The following is a 23,704-nucleotide window of genomic DNA, read 5'->3' as shown; positions in this document are numbered from 1 at the left end:
CTGCACACAGTATTCCAGGTGTGTTCTCACCAAGGCTCTGTACAATTGCAGCAAGACATCCCTGCTCCTGTACTCTGATCCTCTGGCTATGAAAGCCAACATACCATTTGCCTTCTTTACCGCCTGCTGCACCTACATGCTTACCTTCAGCGACTAGTGTACGAGGACACCTAGATCCCGTTGCACATTCCCCTCTCTCAATTTATCGTCATTCGGATAATCTGCCTTCCTGTTTTTGCTACCAAAATGGATAACCTCACGTTTATCCACAGTATACTGCATCTGCCATGCATTTGCCCGCTCACTCAGCTTGTCTAAATCACACTGAAGCATCTCTGCATCCTCCTCACAACTCACCCTCCCATCCAGCTTTGTGTCATCTGCAAATTTGGAGATATTATATTTAATTCCCTCATCTAAATCATTAATATATATTGTGAATAACTGGGGTCCCAGCACCAATCCCTGTGGTACCCCACTAGTCACTGCCTGCCATTCGGAAAAAGACCCGTTTATTCCTACTCTTTGTTTCCTGTCTGCCAACATTCTATCCATCTCAATACACTATCCCCAGTCCCATGCGCTTTAATTTTACACGCCAATCTCTTATGTGGGACTTTGTCGAAAGCCTTCTGAAAGTCCAAATAAACAACATCCACATTAGCATTGGATCAGACTGTATTGAGGCCTAGGACCTTGCAACAGATCATTATCTGTGGTGGCTTAATTCTCTTGAACTGAAACCGTCTCCAAAGAGAAGTGAGAGATTTGCAATCTCCTCCTGTGGCCTAATGGATGGTATATCTGCAACAAAAACTGGCTCAGTACTGTAATGAGTCAACTTAAATTTCGAGGTTTCCTAGCCCTCAAAACAAGTTTGGAAATTCATCCTTGAACATAGCTCCACTACCCTCTATTGTTACCTCATCGGCCTTTTGTAGAAGACCAAGTCCTGCATGCGCTGCCCTGTTAAGCAGAGAAATTTGTTGGTTCTGTAAGATATGAAGAGTTTCAGTAATTTCTCTATCTTAATGCCTAAGGGTTGTAGTGAACTGACTCTTCACTTTGAGGCCAGTGCTGCCTGGCACCTGCAGCTTAATTTCAGATGGCTGGAATTCTGCTTCCTTAAGCCAGCCTGAAAGGCAGTCCAATTTGTCCGATAAGACTGTGAGCCCAGCCTGTGTTCAGTTTAAATTCTGTTCTGTATCCTTGCATTTCCAGGTCTACAGACCAGAACTGTTTATTGGGATCTTTGATTTCTCCTGGGACATAGGCTGAAATGATGTATTTCCAATTTCCTGGACTTTAAAATTGTTGGGAGCTTGTTCCAGCTTTCTTCCTCTAAATTGACCTTTAGATTTGCAGAGTTGTTTAAAATGTCTGGGCTTGCCACAGAGAAAGCATTCAGCTGCCCCTGTTGGGCAGCCTTCCAGCAATGTTGCTTTTTGACACTGCTTCTGGAAGATTTTAAAATAGGTGGAAGGGTTCCTCCTGCCCCTTCAGTTGGCTTTTCGGTGGGCGGGACTCCCAACTTTGGGCCCACATATTGAATTGACTCCTATTGAGCCTCAATGTCTCCCCATAGTACACCCTGATTCTGCTGCCACAGCTCCGCCTTCCTTAAAAACTGTCCGTCCTTTTCCAATGTTAAATCCTCTTTGGCTTGCAAAAAGCCTGACAGTGCTTTGTCGAGCATGTTGACTACAGTCTGGTGGCGAATTAGCTCACGTTTTAAAGCTCTGTAGCTGCAACTACTGGCCAGTCGGTACAAGTTGTTGGCTGCTTTGGTTGAATCTTGCCCATTTGTTGACCAGATTCTCCTTGGGACTGAAATTAGCATCAAAGGCCCTCAGGACCTCCTTGTAGGTTGCCAAGGCCTCCTTGACTCTTTGTCTCGACATGACGTGGTCAGCTATGGCCTCAATTGTGTATAAAAGGGTACTAATCTTGATTTCTTTTTTTGCCATTTCTTGTAAGCCCAAAGCTGTTCAGTGTGTTTCAAACTGTCGCCCCCCAGAGCTCCCATTGTTGCCCTTGCTGTGGAACCCTGATGTGTTGGAAGTGCTGTGGGAAGGTAGTGGCTGTTCAATGGCTGTCAACATCATGTGTGGTTCACTGTCCCCTACCAAAGTACATTTTATTTTTGTTCTCCGGCTGCAAGGCCTTCAGCCGTGGGTTACTGATCTGTGGTCTCCGTTTGTTAAACTGCAGCTCCAGCACTGCTGCCATGTTTTAATGCAGGGGTGGGGAATCTACGGCCCGTGGGCCAGATCTGGCCCATTGCAAATTCATCGCATTAAAACAGCAGGTGAGTTCAATGTTTCTGCATTCTTTGTTTAAAAAAAAATCTAAATTGATTTTTTGTGTGTGGCCTGAAACTGATTTTATCAGTGTATGAATGGCCCGTGATGATAAAAAGGTTCCCCACCCCTGTTCTAATGAGGTTTCACTTACTCTGAGTGACTTGGAGATATCCAGCTTTTAGCTTATCTTAAGTTCTTTGTAAATAAATAGTTTATGGTAAGTATATTGTTCTCTGAACACGGACTGTTTTGTGTGTTGCTCTTTTGGAGCCTCTTGGTCGTCTGACCCTGATGTCATGCTTACGTTATTAACATCATTGTCTGAGTAACATAGCCATTAACCCCTTACCCTGCAGCAACTGCTCATTGAAGGGAGGAACCAATTGCATTCAGAAAACAAATTTTTTGGTCAATACTAAGAAAGCTTCACAAATCCCTTAAGCTGAAATTGCTTCCTCTTGCACATTGCAACCAATATCTGCACACTATTGTTCACAAAACTTGCATTAACTAAGAAAGGACATAGTTTTTTTGTATTCTTCCATAGGATGTGATCATCGGTGACTAGGCCAGCATTTGTTGCCCATCCCTAATTGCCATTAAGAAGTGGTGGCGAATCGCTGCCTTGAACTGCTCTGATCCATCTGGTGCAGGTTTTTATTTATTCATAGGATATGGGTGTCGCTGGCTAGGCCAGCACCTATTGCCCAACCTTAATTGCCCTTGAGAAGGTGGTGGTGAGCTGCCTTCTTTAACCGTTGCAGCCCACGTGGTGTAGGTACACCCACAGGGAGTTCCAGGATTTTGACCCAGAGACAGTGAAGGGTCGGTGATGTATTTCCAAATCAGGATGGTGTGTGGCTAAAGAGGAATTTTCAGGTGGTGATGTTCCCATTCATCAGCTGCGTTGTCCTTCTAGGTGGTAGAGGTTTCAGGCTTGGAAGGTGCTGTTGAAGGAGTCGTGTGTTTTTGCGGTGCACCTAGTATATGGTGCACGTTGCTGCCACTGCATCGATGTTGGAGGGAGTGAATGTTTAAGTTGGTGGATGGGGTACCAATCAAGCACTGGCTTGTCCTGGACGGTGAAAGCAAAATACTGTGGATACTGGAAATCTGAAATGAAACAGAAAATGGTGGATAAACTCAGCAGGTTTGACAGCAACTATGGAGAGAGAAACAAAGTTAGCGTTTCACATCTGTATGGCTCTGAAGAAGAGTCATGCAGACTCGAAATATTAACTCTGTATCTCGTACCATAGGTGCTGCCAACCCCGCTATGTTTTTCCAGCACTTCCTGTTTTTATTGTCCTGGATGGTGTTGAGCTTCTTGTGTGCTGGCGCTGCACTCACCCAGGCAAGTGGAGAGTATTCCGTCACACTCCTGACTTGTGCCATGGAGGTGGTGGGCAAGTTTTGCAGAGGCAGGAGTTGAGTTACTCACCTTAGAATTCCCAATCTCTGATCTGCTTTTGAAGCCACAGTATTTATCTGGCTGTTTGAGTTCAGTTTCTTGTCAATAGTAACCCCCAAGATATTGATAGTGGCGGATTCAGTGGAAATGGTTAGATTGTTATGCTCCTTGATCAGACTATCAAATGTTTGGTGCGATCTGGCTGGGAACCAGTAACCCTTTTTCTTAAAAATGAGATTCAAGACACTTGCTAAGAGAATAAAGCCACAAGAGTCCATGGGTTTTGAACAAACAAAGATAAACTTTGAGATAAAAACAAAAAACTACTGCGGATGCTGGAAATCCAAAACAAAAACAGAATTACCTGGAAAAACATGGCAGGTCTGGCAGCGTCGGCGGAGAAAAAAAGGGTTGACGTTTCGAGTCCTCGTGACCCTTCAACAGAACTTTACTATACAAGGGCAGAAAGATAAAATGATTTACAATATCCATCTCATACTCTTAACATTCAGGGTAAGCATGAGGCACATCTGAATTAACAGGCAAACTGTAGTCCAACACCCACACGACATTAAATAGCAAATGTGACCGAGACAGATTCCACTGATTTCTCAACAAGCCACCCAGATATCAGTAAGCACTGAGTTATCTAATCTCGTTGAACCTCTCTTTGCCTCAGGGGGGATTCCAGTCGTCACATTAAGATCTCACCTTGGAATTCTCTCCAAAACTCGTTCCAACTCTGTCTCAACGATGGCCCACCTCGCAGGGTTTCAGTCTAGCCTTCTGGACTCCATTCCCCTGGATTTCTGAGTCTACCCTCCAGCACTAACTGACAACACAACCTGAGCTCTTTGGTCATGCAAGCAGGAGACGATTGCTTCAAAGGAGGACCTTTGCCCCACAGCACAAAGTCACCAACTTTCTGCTGCCTTGTTAAATCGCCAGGGCCTCTCCTGAGTCCTTGCCACTTCTTCTGCTAACTGCAGCCCTTCTCTGCTTGGAACCTCTTTCTTTGCTGCCCTTTGTTCTTAACTGAACTGGAACCTCTCCCGGGCCCCTGCCTGGGACTCTTCTCAACTATGGCATTCCACTCCTGGCCACATGACCAGGGTTTTTGCGCTGTTTCCTTTCCTTATCCTCTATCTCCATACATGCCCTCTGGGCCCATCTTCAGTCTGAAGAACTACAAAATGTTAGATTGCACATGTGCTGCTCGCTCCCGGCCTGTGCTTTGTGAAACTCCCAAGGCCTGTTGGGACTCTGTGGAATCCAGAGAATGTAGGCCCATTCTATTCCATCTAGACGTGGAAGGAAAATTGCAAGCTGTTATCCCAAGTAGTATATATCACCCAGCATCATGTCTTCTAGTTGAGTTCAAAGCATAGATGATGTAAGAAGATGATAGTTGGATATGAAGGTCGCCAGGAATCATGGAAGCAAAGTACAGCATAGAGGGAGACCATTTGGCCTATTGAGACAACACCGGCTCTGAAAGTGTGATCCGAGGCATTCAAGAGGGCATTGGATGATTATTTAAATAGAAGCAATGTGCAGGGTTACAGGGAAAAGGCAGGACATTGGCCTTAAGTAAAAATGCTCAGAGCCAGTGCGACACGATGGGCCCAATGGCCTCCTACACTGTAATGATTCTGTGATCCAGTTAGTCCCACTTGCCCGCTCATTTTCAATATAAATGGAATGTTTTCTTCTAGTATTTATCCAATTTTGTCCGCCTTGTGCAAGCCCCAGGACACTCTGAGCTTGTTGAGTATGCAAATTGAGTTAAAATTGTTTGGAGCTGAATTTTGTTGGGACTTTGTATTTGAATATGCTCGTATTTTATTTCCCAACAGGAATCCATGCTTGAATTTGAGAGTCAAACAATTGACCCTGCAATTGTTTCAGCACAGCCCATGAATACAGCACAATCCATGGAGATTCCCCAAATGATGTGTACACAAGGTAACTAATTGCAGGGGACATGTATTTGGATAGTAAACCAGAAATTGCTCTATTATTTAAAGAGAACCTGACTTGCAGGTTAGCTGAAATCGTTTGTGATACTATTAAATAATTGGGTAATTACACTGGAATATGAACTGTTATGTAACAATTGGGTTGGTCTTGGGTTATGTTACATGCTGCCCTTTGGTGACATTATATGAAACATAGTGTCAGTTTCCAAAGGTGTACACTGATGAAAACCAGTTCAACCTCATCACCTCTCTCAACTCCTCAACTGTCGCTGAATTATCAGACTGCTTGTTCAATATCCAGTAGTGGACGAGAAGAAACTTTCTCCAATTAAATATTGTCTTCAGTCCTCATTCCATCACTTTCCTTGGCAACAACCTGAGGCTGACCCACAGACTGTGACCCTTATGCCCTTTATGACCCCAAGATAAACTACTGACTACATATTTACACCATTGCTAAAACTGCCTTATTTCTACCTCAGTAACATCACCCACCTTAGCCCTGCCTCAGTTCATCTGTAGCTGAAACCCTTATTCGTGCCTTTGTTAGACCTTTTGACTATTCTGATGTACTTTTGACCAGCCTACCACAAATGATCCTTCATAAGCTTGAAACCAACCAAAAGTCTGCTGCCCATGTCCTCATTTGCACCAAATCTTGTTCACCCATGTGTTCGCTGACCTACATTGACTTCCTGTTAATAAAAAACTAAATTTTAAAATTTTCATCTTTGTTTTCAAATTCCTCCATGACCTTGCCCCTCCTGATCTCTGTAATTCTCTCCAAACCCTCAACCTTCCAAGATCGCTGTGTGCTACTAATTCTGGCCTCTTGAGTATCCCATTGATATTGTGTCTTCTCCTGCCTAAGACTTAATCTCTGGAATTCGCTCCCTAAGCTCCTCTGCCTCTCTATCTTGCTTTCTTTTTAAAGCCCTCCCTAAAATCTACCTCTTTAAAAAAGCTTTTGACAATCTTCCCTTATATCTCCTTATGTGGCTCAGTGCCAAATTTTGCTTTGACATTCCTGTGAAGCACCTTGGAATGTTTCACCACATTAAAGGTGCTATATAAATACAAGCTGCTGCTATTCTTTTGTTTTGACACTTGACGATGTCAAGTACATTAAGAAACCAAAATTGCCAGTTCACTAAGTTCAATCATTCTCATAGAGTCATAACGGTCTACAGAACAGAAAAAGGCCCTTTGGCCCATCAAGCCTGCACTGGTCAAACAAAAACCTAACTATTCTAATCCCAATTTCCAGCACTAGGGCCATAGCCTTGTATGCCATGGCATCGCAAGTGCACATCCAAATACTTCATAAATGTTATGAGGGTTTCTGCCTCTACCACCCTTTCAGCAATGAGTTCCAGATTCCCACCACCCTCTGGGTGAAAGAATTCTTCCTCACATCCCCTCTAAACCTCCTGCCCCTTACCTTAAATCTATGCCCCCTGGTTGTTGATCCCCCCCACCAAGGGGAAAAGTTCCTTCCTGTCTATTCTACCTATGCCCCTCATAATTTTATACACCTCAATTATGTCCCCCCTCAATCTCCTCTGCTCCAGGGAAAATAACCCCAGTCTATCCAACCTCCCCTCATAACTAAAACTCTCCAACCCAGGCAACATCGTGGTAAATCTCTGCACTCTTTCTTCACATCCTTCCTATAATGCGGATTCCAGAACTGCACACAATACTCTAGCTGTGGCCTAACAAGCAATTTATACAGTTCCAGCATAACCTCCCTGCTCTTGCCTTTATTAGCCGAGGCACAGAATGTAAGTATCCCATATGCCTTCTTAACCACCTTATCTACCTGTCCCACTACCTTAAGGGACCGTTGGACATGCACACCAAGGTCCCTCTGATCCTTGGTAATTCCCAGGGTCCTACCATTCATCGTGTATTCCCATGCCTTGATTGTCCTGCCCAAGTGCATCACCTCACACTTATCCAGATTAAATTCCATTTGCCACTGATCAGCCCATCTGACCAGCCCGTCCATATAGTCCTGTAATCTAAGGCTATCCTCCTCACCATTTACCACTCCACCAATTTTCATCTGTGAACTTACTGATCAACCCTCCTACATTCAAGTCTAAATCATTTATATATACCACAAACAGCAAGGGACCCAACACAGATCTCTGTGGAACCCCACTGGACACAGGCATCCAGTCACAAAAACACCCCTCGACCATCACCCTCTGCTTCCTGCCACTCAGCCAATTCTGGATCCAATTTGCCAAATTGCCTTGGATCCCATGGTCTCTTACCTTCGTTATCAGCCTCCCATGCGGGACCTTATCAACAGCCTTGCTGAAGTCCAAGTAGACTACGTCAAATGCATTGCGCTCATCTACATACCTGGTCACCTCTTCGAAAAATTCAATCAAATTGGTCAGACATGACATCCCCTTAACAAAACCATGCTGACAGTCCTTGATTAATCCCTGCCTCTCCAAATGTAGATTAATTCTGTCCCTCAGAACTGTTTCCAGTAGTTTCCCCACCACTGAGGTTAGACTGACTGGCCTGTAGTTCCCTTGTTTATCCCTTCCTCCCTTCTTGAATAACGGTACCACATTGGCTGTCCTCCAGTCCTCTGGCACCTCTCCTGTGGCCAGAGAGGTATTGAAAATTATTGCCAGTGCCTCTGCTATCTCCTCCCTTGCCTCACTCAACAGCTTGAGATACATTTCATCCAGGCTTGGATATTTATCTACTTTGAAGCCTGTCAGACCACTTAGAACCTCCTCGCTTTCTATGCTAATTTCTTCAATTATATCACAGTCCTTCTGCTTGATTTCCATACCCACGCCGTCCCTCTCACTTGTGGACACAAACTCAAAGTATTCATTTAGAACACTTATGTCTTCCGGCACCACACACAAATGACCAATATGGTCCATAATGGGCCCTACTCATTCCCTAGTTATCCTCTTACTCTTTATGTACTTGTAAAATAACTTTGGATTTTCCTTTATTTTACCTGCCAGTGTTTTTTCGTGCCCCCTTTTTACTCTCCTAATTTCCTTTTTAAGTTCCCCCCTATACATTCTATACTGCTCTTGGGCTTCCACTGTTTTGAGCCCTCAGTATCTGCCATAAGCCTCCCTTTTTCTCTTTACCCAACCTGCATATCCCTCGACATCCAGGGTTCCCTGGATTTGTTGGTCCCACCCTTTATATCTTCACTGGAATATGTTGGCCCTGCACTCTCCCTATTTCCTTCTTGAATGAGTCCCACTGCTCTGACACAGATTTACCTAAAAGTAGCTGGTCCCAGTCCACTCTGGCCAAATCACATCTGATCTTATTAAAATCAGCCTTCTCCCAATTTAGAACTCTGATTTCTGGCCCATCCTTGTCCTTTTCCATAACAACCTTGAATCTAAAGGAGTTATGATCACTATCTGCAAAATGCTCCCGCACTGATACCTCTACCACTTGCCCGACTTCATTCCCTAAAATTAAGTCCAAGGCCGCCCCCTCTCTTGTAGGACCTTCTACGTACTGGCTTAAAAAACTCTCCTGGATGCATTTTAAGAATTCCGCTCCCTCTAAACCTATCACACTATGACTAACCCAGTTAATGTTGGGGTAGTTGAAATCCCCCACTATTATTATTTTTACACTTCTCTGAAATTTGCCGACATATCTGCTCTCCTATTTCTCTCTGACTGTTTAGGGGCCTATCGTACACTCCCAGCAACGTGATTGCTCCTTTTTTGTTTTTCAGTTCCACCCATAAGTCTTCATTTGAGGAGCCTTCTAAGATGTCATCCTTCCTTACTGCTGTAATTGATTCCTTGATCAATATTGCGCTACCCCCTCCTCTACCTCCTTCCCTGTCTCGCCTGAAGACCCTGTATCCTGGAACATTGAGCTGCCAATCCTGCTGCCCTCTCAACCATGTCTCTGTGACAGCAATGACATCATACTTCCATGTGTTAATTTGTCTCCTCAACTCATCTGCTTTATTCATCAGGCTCCTTGCATTAAAATAAATAACCATCCAACCATGCAAGCTCCCTTGTGCCTTTACTGGCTTGTAATTTCTCTGCCTTCCAGACTCACTTGCTCTCTCTTCTAATTCTGGCTGTGCATCTCCCCCTGCTGAACCTCCTCTCAGGATCCCATCCCCCTGCCAAGTTAGTTTAAACCCTCCCTAACAGCACTAGCAAACCTCCCTGCAAGGATGTTTGTCCCACTCCGGTTCAGGTGCAAAGCATCCGCCTTGTACAGGTCCCACCGCCCCCAGAAATGGCCCCAATGTCCCAGAAACCTAAAGCTCTCCCTCATGCACCATCTCTCCAGCCACGCATTCATCTGGACTAACCTCCTATTTCTATACTCACTAGCACGTGGTACCGGAAGTAATCCAGAGATGACTACTTTTGAGGTCCTGTTTTTAATGTTTCCTAGCTCCCTAAATTCTGCTTGCAGGACCCCATCCCTCTTTTATGCCTATATCATCGGTACCAGTATGTACCACGGATCTCTGTCTATTTGCCCTCCCCTTTTAGAATGCCCTGCAGCCATTCAGTGACATCCTTGACCCTGGCACCAGGGAGGCAACATACCATCCTGGAGTCACTTCTACGGCCACAGAAATGCTTGTCTTGTTCCCCTTACTATAGAGTCTCCTACCACTATTGCTCTTCCCCTCTTCTTCCTCGTCCTCCCCCTCTGAGCCACTCTTAGTGCCATGAGCATGGCTGCACTCCTCAGAGGAACCGTCACTCTCACCGTTTTCCAACACAGAAAAACGGTTCTTGAGTGAGATGCACCCTGGTGATTTCCTGACTACCTGCCTGAGACCTTTCTTCTGACTGGTCACTCATTCCCTCTCAGATTGCACTTTCGTAAGCTGTGGAGTGACCACGTCTTAAAAACATGCTATCCAGAAAAAACTCAGCCTCGTGGATGCACCTCAAGTGCCTCCAGCTGTTGCTCAAGCTCCGAAATCGGAGCTCAAGTAGCTGCAGCTGGTGGTACTTAATACACAGATGGTTGGTCAGAGCGCAAAGAGTGTCTCGGACTTCCCACATGTTGCAGGCGGTACATAACACGGGACTGAGCTGCCCTGCCATGTCTCTAATTGAAAAAAACCCTTCAAGTTAAATATAGTTTAAAAAAAACATTAAATTATTTATGTACTTTAAATAAAAACGAGAACCCATACTTTTCCTTAGCTTAATCTATTTTAAACTGGAGAATAACACTTACCCACTACTCACCAATCAGCTCTCACCTTTGTGCTGATGTCACTTTTTGAAGCTTCCCCGCACTCGGACTAGTTCTGATCAGTAGGAGCAGAAGTAGGCCATTCGGCTCATCAAGTCTGCTCTGCTATTCAATGAGATCATGGCTGATCTGACAATCCTCAATTCCACTCTCCTGCCTTTTCCCCATAAACCTTGATTCCTTTACTGATTAAAAATCTGCCTATCTCCGCCTTGAATATACTTAACGACCCAGCTTCTATAACCCTCTGCGGTAAAGAATTCCACAGATTAACTAGCCTCTGAGAGAAGAAATTCCTCCTCATCTCTGTTTTAAATGGGTGACCCCTTACTCTGAGATTATACCCTCTGGTTCTAGACTCTTCCACAAGGGGAAACAAGCTCTCAGCATCTACCCTGTCAAGCCTCCTAAGAATCTTATATGTTTCAATAAGGTCGCCCCTCATTCTTCTAAATTCCAATGAGTACAGGTCCAACCTACTCAACCTCTCCTCGTAGAAAATCCGTCCATACCACGAATCAACCTCGTTAATCTTTTCTGGACCGCCTCCAATGCCAGTATATCTTTCCTTAGATGAAGGCACCAAAACTGTTCACAGTATTCTAGGTGTGGCCTAAATAGTGCCTTGTATAGTTTTAGCAAGACTTCTGTTTGAGGACTTGAAACACCATAGCACCTTCCATTAGTTAGCCATCCGCCTTCTATTAGTTAGCCAATCCTCTATCCATGCTAATATACTACCCCCACCACCATGGGCTCTTATCTTATTCAAGTAGCATTATGTGCGGTACCTTATTGAACACCTTTTGGAAGTCCAAATATATTACACGTTCTGCTTTATCCTGCTTGTTACCACCTCAAACAATTCTAACAAATTTGTGAGGCATGATTTCCCCTTCATGAAGCCATGCTGACTCTGCTTGATTAGATTATATATTTCTAAATGCTCTGCTATTACATCCTTTATAATAGACTTTAACATTTTCCCAATGGCAGATGTTCAGCTTACTGGCCTATAGTTATGTTTTTTGTCTCCCTCCCTTTTTGAATAAGGGTGTTACATTGGCAGCTTTCCAATCCTCTGGAACTTTTCCAGAATCTAAGGGTTCTTGGAAGATTACGACCAGTGCATCCACTATCTCTGCAGCTGCTTCCTTGAATAACCTAGGATGCAACCCATTAGGTCCAGGGGACTTATCGGCCTTTAGCCCCATTAGTTTCCCTAGTACTTTTTCTCTAGTGATAGTTATTGTATTTATTTCCTCCCCCTCTTTTTGCTCTTTGATTATTTAATATTGGAATGCTATTAGTGTCTTCCACCATGAAGACTGAAACAAAGTATTTATTCAACTCCTCTGCCATTTGCTGGTTCTCCATTATTATGTCCCCAGCCTCATTCTGTAAGGGGCCAATGTTTACTTTGATCTCTCTTCTTTTTTATATATTTAAATAAGCTCTTACTGTCCATTTTTATATTACTGACTAGTTTACCCTCAAAGTTTATTTTCTCCCTCTTATCCTTTTGGTCATCTTTTGTTGGTTTTTAAAACTTTCCCAATCCTATGGCTTACAACTAATCTTTGCTACATTGTATGCCTTTTCTTTTAATTTGATACTTTAAATTAAGAGACACAGGTTGTTGTGCAAATCTGTTCCAGAGCAGTAGCTTGTGTGAAAATTTTGGTTGTAATTCTCCCCTTTCTTTCTCTAGTGCACAGTGAAACCAGGCATGGTCAGCCTAACACAGTTCCTGTTCAGCCTGAAGCTACACAGGTAATGTAACCTCTTCTAGAGGCTGGCTCTTAAAATAGCAGCATGCCACTTTTGAAAACACAGTCATAAGGAAAGAAGCATAAGAACATAGAAATAGAAGCAGGAGTAGGCCATTTCACCACCCAAGCATGCTCCATATTCGATAAGACCATGGCTGATCTGATTGTGGCCTTATCCCCATGTGCCTCCCCCCCGCCCGACTCCCAATATCCATTGACTCCATTGTAAATCAATAACATGTAAATCGGCCTTGGATATACTTAGTGACCCAGCCTCCCAGGTAGGGAGGGAGCAAAATTCTTAACTTGCATCCAGGAGAACTTTTTTAGCCAGTATGTAGAAAGCCCAACAAGGGAGGGGGCAGCGCTGGACCTGATATTCGGATATGAGCCCGAACAGGTGGAAGGTGTATCAGTAGGGGAACATTTTGGAGATGGTGACCATAACTCAGTTAGATTTAGGATAGTTATGGAAAAGGATGTTTGGGCTGGGAAGAAAAGTTCTACATTGGGGAAAGGCTAGTTTTATTAAGATGAGATGCGATTTGGCCCAAGTGGACTGGGAGCAGCTACTTGCAGATAAAATTGTGTCAGAGCAGTGGGAGGCATTCAAGGAGGAAATAACGAGAGTACAGGGCAAATATGCTCCCATAAAGACAAAGTGGGAGCTAAGTCCGGAGAACCCTGGATGTCAAGGGACATAAAGGTCAGGATTAAGAAAAAAAGAGAAGCTTGTGGCAGATACTGAGGACTCAATATGGCAGAGCCCTCAGAGGAGTATAAAAAGTGCAGAGGGGAAGTTGAAAAGGAAATGAGAAAAGCTAAGAGAGTGCATGAGAAAGCATTGGTGGGTAAAATAAAGGAAAACCCAAAGAGGGTTTTTTAAATATATAAAGAGCAAGAGAATAACTAGGGAAAGAGTAGGGCCAATTAAGGACCATAGAGGTAATGTGTGTATGGACCCGGAAGACATGAGTGCGGTCCTTGATGAATACTTTGCGTCAGTCTTCACAATGGAAAAGGACGACGCGGGTATAGACATCAGGGTGGAGGACTGTGAAACATTAGAGGGAATTAACATAGAGAGAGAGGAGGTACTAGTTGGTTTAGCGGCCTTAAAAGTGGATAAATCCGGTGGCCCGGATGAGATGTATCCCAGGCTGTTGAGGGAGGCAAGGGAAGCGGTATCAGGGGCTCTGGCAGTAATTTTCTAATCCCCTCTGGCCACAGGTGAGGTGCCAGAGAGCTGGAGGACTGCTAACGTTGTCCCATTAATTGAAATGGGAGGAAGGGATAGACCAGGAAATTACAGGCCAATCAGTCTAACCTCAGTGGTGGGGAAGTTACTAGAAAGAATTCTGAAGGGCAGAATATATCTGCAAATGGAGAGATGTGGATTAATCAGGGATAGTCAGCATGGATTTGTTAAGGGAAGGCCATGTTTGACAAATTTGATCAAATTTTTGAGGAGGTAATCAGGAGTGGTGTTGAGGGTAATGCATTTGATGTGGTCTACATGGACTTTAGCAAGGCTTTTGATAAGGTCCCTCATGGCAGACTGGTTAACAAAGTAGGAGCCCATGGTGATCCAAGGCAAAGTGGCACTTTGGATTCAAAATTGGCTGAGAGGTAGGAAGCAGAGGGTGATGGTAGAGGGATGTTTCTGTGACTGGAAGTCTGTTTCCAGTAGGGTTCTGCAGGGCTCGGTGCTGGGCCCCTTGCTGTTTGTGGTGTACATAAATGATTTGGACTTAAATGTAGGGTGGATGATCAAGAAGTTCGCAGATGACACGAAAATCGGTAAGGTGGTAAATAGTGAGGAGGATAGCTGTAAACTGCAGGAGGATATCAATGGGCTGGTAAGGTGGGCAGAGCAGTGGCAAATGGAATTCAACCTGGAAAAGTGTGAGGTAATGCACTTGGGGAGGGCTAACAAGGCAAGGGATTACACTATATGAATGGTAAGACCCTGGAAAGCATTGAAGATCAGAGGGAGCTTGGTGTACATATCCATAGATCCCTGAAGGTAGCAGGGCAGGTAGATAAGGTGGTTAAGAAGACACATGGATACTTGCCTTTATTAGCTGAGACATAGAATACAAGAGCAAGGAGGTTATACTGGAACTGAATAAAATGCTGGTTAGGCCACAACTGGGGTACTGCGTGCAGTTCTGGTCACCACATTGTAGGAAGGATGTGATTGCACTGGAAAGGGTGCAGAGGAGATTTACCAGGATGCTGTCTGGGCTGGAGGGTCTGATCTTTGAGGAAATATTGGATAGGCTGGGGTTGTTTTCCTTGGAGCAGCGAAGGTTGAGAGGGGACCTGATAGAGGTGTATAAAATTATGAGGGGCATAGATAGGATGGATAGGAAGGCACTTTTTTCATTAGTAGAGGGGTCCATAATCAGGGGGGCATAGATTTAAGATAAGAGGTAGAAGGCTAAGAGGGGAGTTGAGAAGTTTTTTCGCCCAGAGGGTGGCGGGAGTCTGAAAGCGTGGTTGAGTCAGAAACTCTTGTAACATTTAAGTACTTCAATATTCACTTATGTTGCCATAGCCTCCAGTGCTATGGACCAAGCACTGGAAAATGGGATTTGTGTAGTCAGATCTATGTTGACTGGCGTGGACACAATGGGCCGAATGGCCTCCTGTGCTGCAGTCGTCTGGAAGCCTCGACCTGAAACTGACCCATTTATCCCGACTTTGTTTCCTGTTTTATCAGCCAATTTTTTTTTCCCTTTCAATCCACTCATGGGATGTGGATGTCCCTGGCTCAGCCAGCATTTATTGCCCACCGCTAATTGCCCATGATAGGGTGGTGCAGTGAGCTGCTGCCTTGAACTGCTGTAGCTCATGTGGTGGAGGTACAACTGCAGTATTGTTAGGGAGGGAGTTCCAGGATTTTGGCCCAGCAACAGTGAAGGAATGGCCATATATTTCCAAGTCAGTATGGTGAGTGGCTTGGAGGGAACTTCCAGGTGGTGGTGTTTCCATGTGTCTCCCACCCTTGTCCTTCCAGATATTAGTGGTCATGGGTTTGGAAGGTGCTGTCGAAGCACCCTTGGTGAGCCCCTGTAGTGCATCTTGTATATGGTACACACTGCTGCCACTATGCGTCAGTGGTGGGAGGAGCGAATGTTTTAGATGAGGTGCCAATCAGGTGGACTGCTTTAACCTGGATGGTGTCGAACTTCTTGAGTGTTGTTGGAGCTACACTCAACCAGGCAAGTGGAGAGTATTCCACCACACTCCTGAATTAGAAACTAGGAGCAGGAGTAGCTATTCGGCCCTGTTAGCCTGCTCCGCCATTCAATATGATCATGGCTGATCCACTATCTCAATGCCATACTCCCGCTTTCTCTCCATTCTCTTTGATACCCCTAATATGCAAAATTTATCAATTTCTTTCTTGAATATACTCAGTGACCCGGCCTCCACAGCCTTCTGTGGTAGAGAATTCCACAGGTTGACCACCCTTTGAGTGAAGAGGTTTTTCCTCATCTCAGTCCTAAATGACCTACCCCGTATCCTGAAACTGTGGCCCCTGGTTCTAGACTCCCCAGCCAGGGGAAACATCCTCCCTGCATCTAGCCTGTCTAGCCCTGGTAGAATTTTATACGTTTCAATCAGATCCCCTCTCATTCTTCTAAACTCTAGTGAATCTCTCCTCATACAACAGTCCTGCCATCCCTGGTATCAGCCTAGTGAACCTTTGCTGCACTCCCTCTATGGCAAGTATATCCTTTCTTAGGGAGACCAAAGCTGCACAAAATGCTCCAGGCGTGGTCTCACCAAGGCCCTGTATAACTCAGTAACTATTTCTACTTCAGAACTCTGGAACAGTTCCTACAGATTGGAGGGTCGCTAATGTAACCCCACTATTTAAAGAGAGAGGTAGAGAGAAAACAGGGAATTATAGACCAGTCAGCCTGATGGCGATAGTGGGGAAAATTCTAGAGTCCATTATAAAAGATTTAATAGCTGAGCACTTGGAAAACAGTGGGAGAATTGGACAGAGTCAGATTGGATTTACAAAAGTGAAATCATGCTTGACAAATATACTGGAATTTTTCGAGGATGTAACCAGTAGAGTTGATGAGGTTTATTTGGACTTTCAGAAGGCTTTCAACAAAGTCTCACGTAAGAGGTTAGCGTGTAAAATTAAAGCGCATGGGATTGGGGGTAGTGTATTGAGATGGATAGAAAACTGGTTGGCAGACAGGAAACAAAGAGTTTCGGGTCTTTTTCCTAATGGCAGGCAGTGACTAGTGGGGTACCGCAGGGATCGGTGCTGGGACCCCAGCTATTCACAATATATATTAATGTTTTAGATGAGGGAACTAAATGTAATATCTCCAAATTTGCAGATGAGACAAAGCTGGGTGTGAGGGTGAGTTGTGAGGCGGATGCAGAGATGCTTCAGTGTGATTTGGACAAGCTGATTGAGTGAGCAAATGCATGGCAGATGCAATATAATGTGGATAAATGTGAGGTTATCCACTTTGGTAGCAGAAATAGGAAGGCAGATTATTATCTGAATGGCTATAAATTGAGAGAGGGGAATGTGCAACAAGACCTGGGCGTCCTCGTACACCAATCGCTGAAGGTAAGCATGCAGGTGCAGCAGGTTGTAAAGAAGGCAAATGGTATGTTGGCCTTCATGGCGAAAGGATTCGAGTACAGGAGCAGGGATGTCTTACTGCAATTATGCAGGGCCTTGGTGAGACCACACCTGGAATATTGTGCGCAGTTTTGGTCTCCTTATCTGAGGAAGGATGTTCTTGCTATAGAGGGAGTGCAGCGAAGGTTTACCAGACTGGTTCCTGGGATGGCGGGACTGACATATGAGGAGAGATTGAGTCGGTTAGGATTATATTCGCTGGAGTTCAGAAGAAGGAGGGGGGCGATCTCATGGAAACCAATAAAATTCTAACAGGACTACACATGGTAGATGCAGGAAGGATGTTCCTGATGGTGGGGGAGTCCAGAACCAGAAGTCACAATCTGAGGATACGGGGTAGACCATTTAGGACTGAGATGAGGAGAAATTTCTTCACCCAGAGCGGTAAGCCTGTGGAATTCGCTACCACAGAAAGTAATAGAGGCCAAAACATTGTATGTTTTCAAGAAGGAGTTAGATGTAGCTCTTGGGGCGAAAGGGATCAAAGGATATGGGGAGAAAGCGGGAGCAGGCTATTGAGTTGGATGTTCAGCCATGATCATAATGAATGGTAGCACAGGCTCAAAGGGCCGAATGGCCTGCTCCTATTTTCTATGTTTCTATGTAATTCAAATCCTCTTGCAATGAAGGTCAACATATCATTTGCCTTCCTAATTGCTTGCTGCACCTGCCTATTTACTTGCCTATTGCCTGGTGTACAAGGACACCCAGATCCCTTTGTACATCTGCATTTCCGAATATTTCACCATTTAAATAATACTCTGCCTTTCTGTTTTTCACACTGAAGCATATAACTTCACATTTATCCACATTATAGTGCATCTGCCATGTGTTTGCCTCCACATGCAACTAAATCGCCCTGAAGTTTCCTTGCATCCTCTTCACAACACGCAACGCAGCCCAGTTTTGTGTTGTCAGCAAACTTGGAAATGTTGCATTTGGTTCCCTCATAATTTACATATATTGTGAATAGCTGGGTCACAAGCACTGATCCCTGTGGTACACCACTAGTCACGGCCTGCCACACGGAAAAAGACCCATTTATTCCCACTCTGTCTCCGGTCTGTCAACCAATTCTCAATCCATGCCAGTATATCACCCCCAATCCCATGTGCTTTAATTTTGCCCACTCTAGCCTCTTACGTGGGACCTTATCAAAAACCTTCTTGAAATCCAAATAGACCGCATCCACCGGTTCTCCCTTATCTATTCTACTAGTTACATCCTCATGTACTAATACTGATTTTCTACAATTCCTCCCTCTCACTAGACCTTGGTTCCCTAACATTTCTGGGAAATTACTTGTGTCCTCTTTAGTGAAGGCAGAACCAAAATATGTGTTCAATTCTTCTGCCATTTCTTTGTTCCCCATTATAATTCCCCCCCATTTCTGACTGTAAGGGACCTACATTTGTCTTAGCTAATCTTTTTCTTTTCATATATTTACAGAAGCTTTTAAAGTGAGTTTTTATGTTCCTTGCTCTCACACTCCATTTTCCCTTTCTTGATCAATCTTTTTGTCCACTTTTGCTGAATTCCAAACTGCTCCCAATCCTCAGACTTGCTGCTTTTTCTGGCAATTTTATATGTCTCCTCTTTGGATCTAATACCACCCCTAATTTCTTTTGTAAGCCATTGTTGAGCCACCTTTCCTGTTTTATTTTTGTGCCAGACAGGAATGAATAATTGTTGTAATTGATGCATACATTCCTTAAATATTAGCCATGGCCCTATCCACTGTCAACCCTTTTCGTAAGGTTCCCCAATCCATCATTGCCAACTCACACCTCATACCCTCATGGTTTCCTTTTAGATTCAAGACCCTAGTTTCAGATTCAGCTTCTTCACTCTCCATCCTAATGAACAATTCTATCATTGTATGGTTGCTGTCCCCCAAGGGACCCGCACAACAAGATTGTTAATTAATCCTTTCTCATTGCATAATACCCAATCTAGGATAGCTTGCTGTCTAGTTGGTTCATCAACATATTGGTCTAAAGAACCATCACATACATACACACACACACACACACGAGGAAACTCTCCTCCACAGTATTACTGCTAGTTTGGTTTGTCCAATCTATATGTAGATTAAAATCACCCATGATTACAGATGTTCCCTTATTGCATGTGTCTCTAATTTCCTGTTTAATCCCTTCCCCTACATCTCCGTTACTGTTTAGGGGCCTAAAGACAGCCCCACTAACATTTTCTGCCCCTTGGTGTTTCTTACCTTCACGTAAACAGATTCCACACTGTGATTTTCTGAGCCAATATCCTTCCTCACTGTTGCATTGATCTCCTCCTTTACTAACAATGCCACCCCTCCTCCTTTCCCCATTTGTCTGTCCTTCCTAAATATTGAATACCCCTGGACGTTCAGTTCCCATCCTTGGTCACTCTGCAGACATGTCTCTGTCGTTGCAACAGTATCATAACCGTTTATATCTATTTGTGTTGTTAATTCATCTACCTTATTGCGAATGCTCTGCACATTAAGATACAATGCCTTTAGACTTGTCTTTTTAACCTTGTTAGCATCTTAACCTTATTTTGCACTACGACCCCCTTTTCTTTTGCCCTTATTTTTTCTGCCTTCCATTTTTGCTTCTTACTTTTCTGTCTTTTGTTTGTATGCTTGTTTCCCCCTCCTCTGTTTCCCTGCTCAGGTTCCTATACCCTGCCATTCTAGTTTAAACCCCCCCCACCCCCGACTACACTAGCAAACACTCCCTCAAGGGCATTGGTTCCGGCCCTACCCAGATCCGGGAGGCTGTTAAGTGCCTAATCGGAAGATGAAGTGCTGTTCCTCTGGTTTGTATTGGGCTTCACTGGAACATTGCAGCAGGCCAAGAACGGGCATGAGAGCAGGGTGGTGTGTTGAAATGGCAAGCGACAGGAAGGCCTGGGTTATGCTTGCGGACAGACCGAAGGTGTTCCACTAAGTGGTCACCCAGTCTGCGTTTGGCCTCCCCAATGTAGAGGAGACCACATTGGGAGCAGTGAATGCAGTAAACTAAATTAAAGGAGGTGCAAGTGAAGTGCTGCTTCACCTGAAAGGAGTGTTTGGGGCCTTGGACGGTGAGGGGGGGAAATCATGTTTGACAAGCCTACTGGAGTTTTTTGACAACGTATCTAGCAGAATAGATAAGGGAGAACCAGTGGATATGGTGTATTTGGATTTTCGGAAAGCGTTTGATAAAGTTCCACACAAGAGGTTAGTGTGCAAAATTAAAGCACATGGGATTGGTGATAATATATTGGCATGGATCGAGAATTGGTTAGCAGACAGGAAACGATGAGTAGGAAGGAATTACTCTTTTTTTGGAGTGACAGGCGGCGATGAGCAGGGTATCACAGGAATCCGTGTTTGGGCCCCAACTATTCACAATCTATATCAATGATATGGATGAGGGAACCAAATGTAATATTTCCAAGTTTGCTGACGACATGAAACTTGGGAACGTGAGTCGTGAGAAGGATGTCAAGAGGCTTCATGATGATTTAGACAAGTTGAGTGAGCGGGCAAGTACATGTCAGATTCAGTATAATGTGGATAAGTGTGAAGCTATCCACCTCAGTAGGAAGAACAGGTGGGCAGAGTATTCTTCAAATGGCGATAGATTAGGAAATGTTGATGTACAAAGGAACCTGGGTACGGCAATAATCATGGGCGGTTTTAATGTCCAATCTATTTGTACATTTCAGATTGGCAAAGGTAGCCTGGATGACTAGTTCATAGTGTTTTCAGGATAGTTTCTTAGAGCAGGCTATTAGCACCAAACAGACAGCAGGCTATGCCAAATCTGGTATTGTGCAATGAGACGGGATTAATTAATGACCTCATAGTCAAGGCACCCTTATATAGCAGTGATCATAATATGTTTGAATTTCACATTCAGTTTGAGGGAGAGAGGAATGGATCTAAGGCTAAAGGGCAATTATGAGGGCGTGAAGACAAAGCTGGTTAAAGTGAATTCGGAAATTAGGTTAAGGGGTAGGTCAGTAGAGATACAGTGACAGACGTTGAAGCAGATATTTCAGAATACTCAGCAAAGATACATTCCATCCTAAGGGAAGGACACACGATCCATGGCTAACTGCAGAAGTTGAAGATAGTATTACATTGAAAGAAAAAGCATATAATTCCGCAAAGATGAGTTACAGCTCAAAGGATTGGACAGAATATAAAGAACAGCAAAAAATGACTAAAAGGTGGGAGAAATTAGAGTACGAGAGAAAGCTAGCTAGAAATGTAATAACAGTAAGAGTTTCTACCTACAGGTATTTAAAAAGGAAACTACTAAGTAAAGTGAGCATTGGTCCTGTAGAGAGTGAAAATGGGGAATTAATAATGGAAAATAAGGAAATGGCAGATGAATTGAACAGATATTTTGTGTCTGTCTTCACTGTAGAGGATACAAATAAGATGCCATAAATAATTGTGAATCCTCCAGGAGGTGAAGGGGGGTGGGGGGGATTTAAAACATACAATCATCAGGGAAAGGGTACTAAGAAAATTTTTAGAACTAAAAGCTGACAGGTTCTCAGGTGCTGATGGATTTCATGCTAGGGGCCTGAAAGAAGTGGCTGCTGCAATTGTAGTTGCATTGGTTCTAATTTTCCAGAATTCCTGAGATTCTGGAAAGGTCCCATCAGATTGGAAAATAGCAAATGTGAGTTCTCTATTCAAGAAAGGAGGTAGACAGAAAGCAGGAAACTATAGGCCAGTTGGCTTAACATCTGTCGTGGGGAAATTGCTGGAATTGTAAGATCCAGGGTTCATTCCACTCTCAATTATAATATTCAACTCAATTACAAATGTCAGAATGAGTTGGGAAAGTTATCTGAAAGGAGCCTGCAGTTTCTGACTAGCTACAGACCACTCCAGGTACAAGTATGTTGTCACAAATTTCACAATTTTTTGAGTTCGTTGTCATAAGTACAAACTTATAACACTTAACAAGGCAGTGGATCAGTCCGTTAACTCTGGAACATCAGCTCTCGACTTCTGGTTGACTGTGGCACTGTCTCTTGTTCTGTTGACCAAAGTCTGTCTGCCTATCTTCTTTCTTCATGTTGTGTTGTGCACTTAGTCACTGCAAGGCGTTGCTTATTAACCCTTGCCAGCAACTACGTCAGTGCATGGTCAGTCGCATCCTTTAGTCCTGATTGGCCCAAATACACATGATCAGTCCCTGATTGTTTAAGTGGTGCATGATCATTTTGCTGATATCCCCATTAACTCCTAACTGGTCCCCTAAAATGTCAGTCACTTGTGGTAACATCCTCCTTTTTATATCTTTTCCCTGTTATTTTATTAAGTTTATAGCTTTTCCACTAAGTTAACAAGGCACCACAAGGTAATTTGTGTGTCTGCTTACTTGTGATTTGAGGATGTGTGGTGTCGCTTTCTAATGATTGATTTCCTTCAGGGCTCATGTCCCAAAAGACCTAACTGATACAACTTAGGTGTTCTGGAGAGCTCAAAATGCCTTTATGTAACTTAATGACTGCTGATGCCTGAAGCAAGTTATTTAAAAACAAGTAACTAAAAGCATAAGAGATACACAAGCTTAAACATACAGCAATTATTAAATTACTGCAGTACATATAAAATCAATGCATAAAAATGATTGGTATGCTAAAGTTAATGTAACAATATACACATTACAAAATACCATATTCTATTACTACATGTTCATAAGAAATAAAAGTCACAAAAGCTACATAACTACAACACTATTAGAGAACCATTTAGTAAAACCACAATAATGCACAAAATGTGTTGTATACTTTGATGGAAAGTAACTATTTCTCTTTAGGGCACTTCAAGTTTTAAAAATAGAACACAATTTAAGACACAGAACTGTAGTTAGACCTAAAGCTATTTTACTTCACGCAACAGGCTTTTAAGAGGAATATAGTACAGGTGTCAAACCTCTTCCTTAAACCTAATCTCTACAGCATTTCTGCAGCATTTGCCTTCACAATTAAACCGCAAGGAAATTAGCATGTATCCTCTAATCAAGCCTTAAAATGTAACAGTGAGCCTCCTTCAGCAGTGTCCTGTAGTAAAATCATAAAATATAACTCTGTTTTGACCTAAGTCAATAGTTAGGGACACAGACAGAAGCTTCTGTGGTCACAAGTGTGAATCAAGGATGGTATATTGCCTCCCTGGTGCCAGGGTCCGGGATATCACGGAGCGGCTGCAGGACATACTGAGGAGGGCAGATAAGCAGCCACATCGGTACCAACGACATAGATAAACTAAGGGATGAGGACCTGCAAGCTCA

The 23,704-nt window shown here is 43.7% G+C and overlaps 1 protein-coding gene across 1 annotated transcript in view; it reads left to right on the top strand.

The window, feature by feature from the left end:
* Nucleotides 1–23,704, top strand: part of caprin1b (cell cycle associated protein 1b) — a 204,275-nt gene that overhangs the window by 105,021 nt on the left and 75,550 nt on the right. The window contains exons 10-11 of the mRNA XM_078549580.1: nucleotides 5,571–5,679; nucleotides 12,661–12,722. Coding sequence (XP_078405706.1) covers nucleotides 5,571–5,679; nucleotides 12,661–12,722 — 171 coding nt within the window. The remainder of the gene's footprint in view (nucleotides 1–5,570; nucleotides 5,680–12,660; nucleotides 12,723–23,704) is intronic.

The sequence above is a fragment of the Cetorhinus maximus genome, chromosome 9 (genome assembly GCF_964194155.1).
Source record: "Cetorhinus maximus chromosome 9, sCetMax3.hap1.1, whole genome shotgun sequence".
Classification (NCBI taxonomy): domain Eukaryota; kingdom Metazoa; phylum Chordata; class Chondrichthyes; order Lamniformes; family Cetorhinidae; genus Cetorhinus; species Cetorhinus maximus.
Note: the sequence above shows the minus strand (reverse complement) of the source record. Positions and strands in the feature narration are given on the sequence as shown.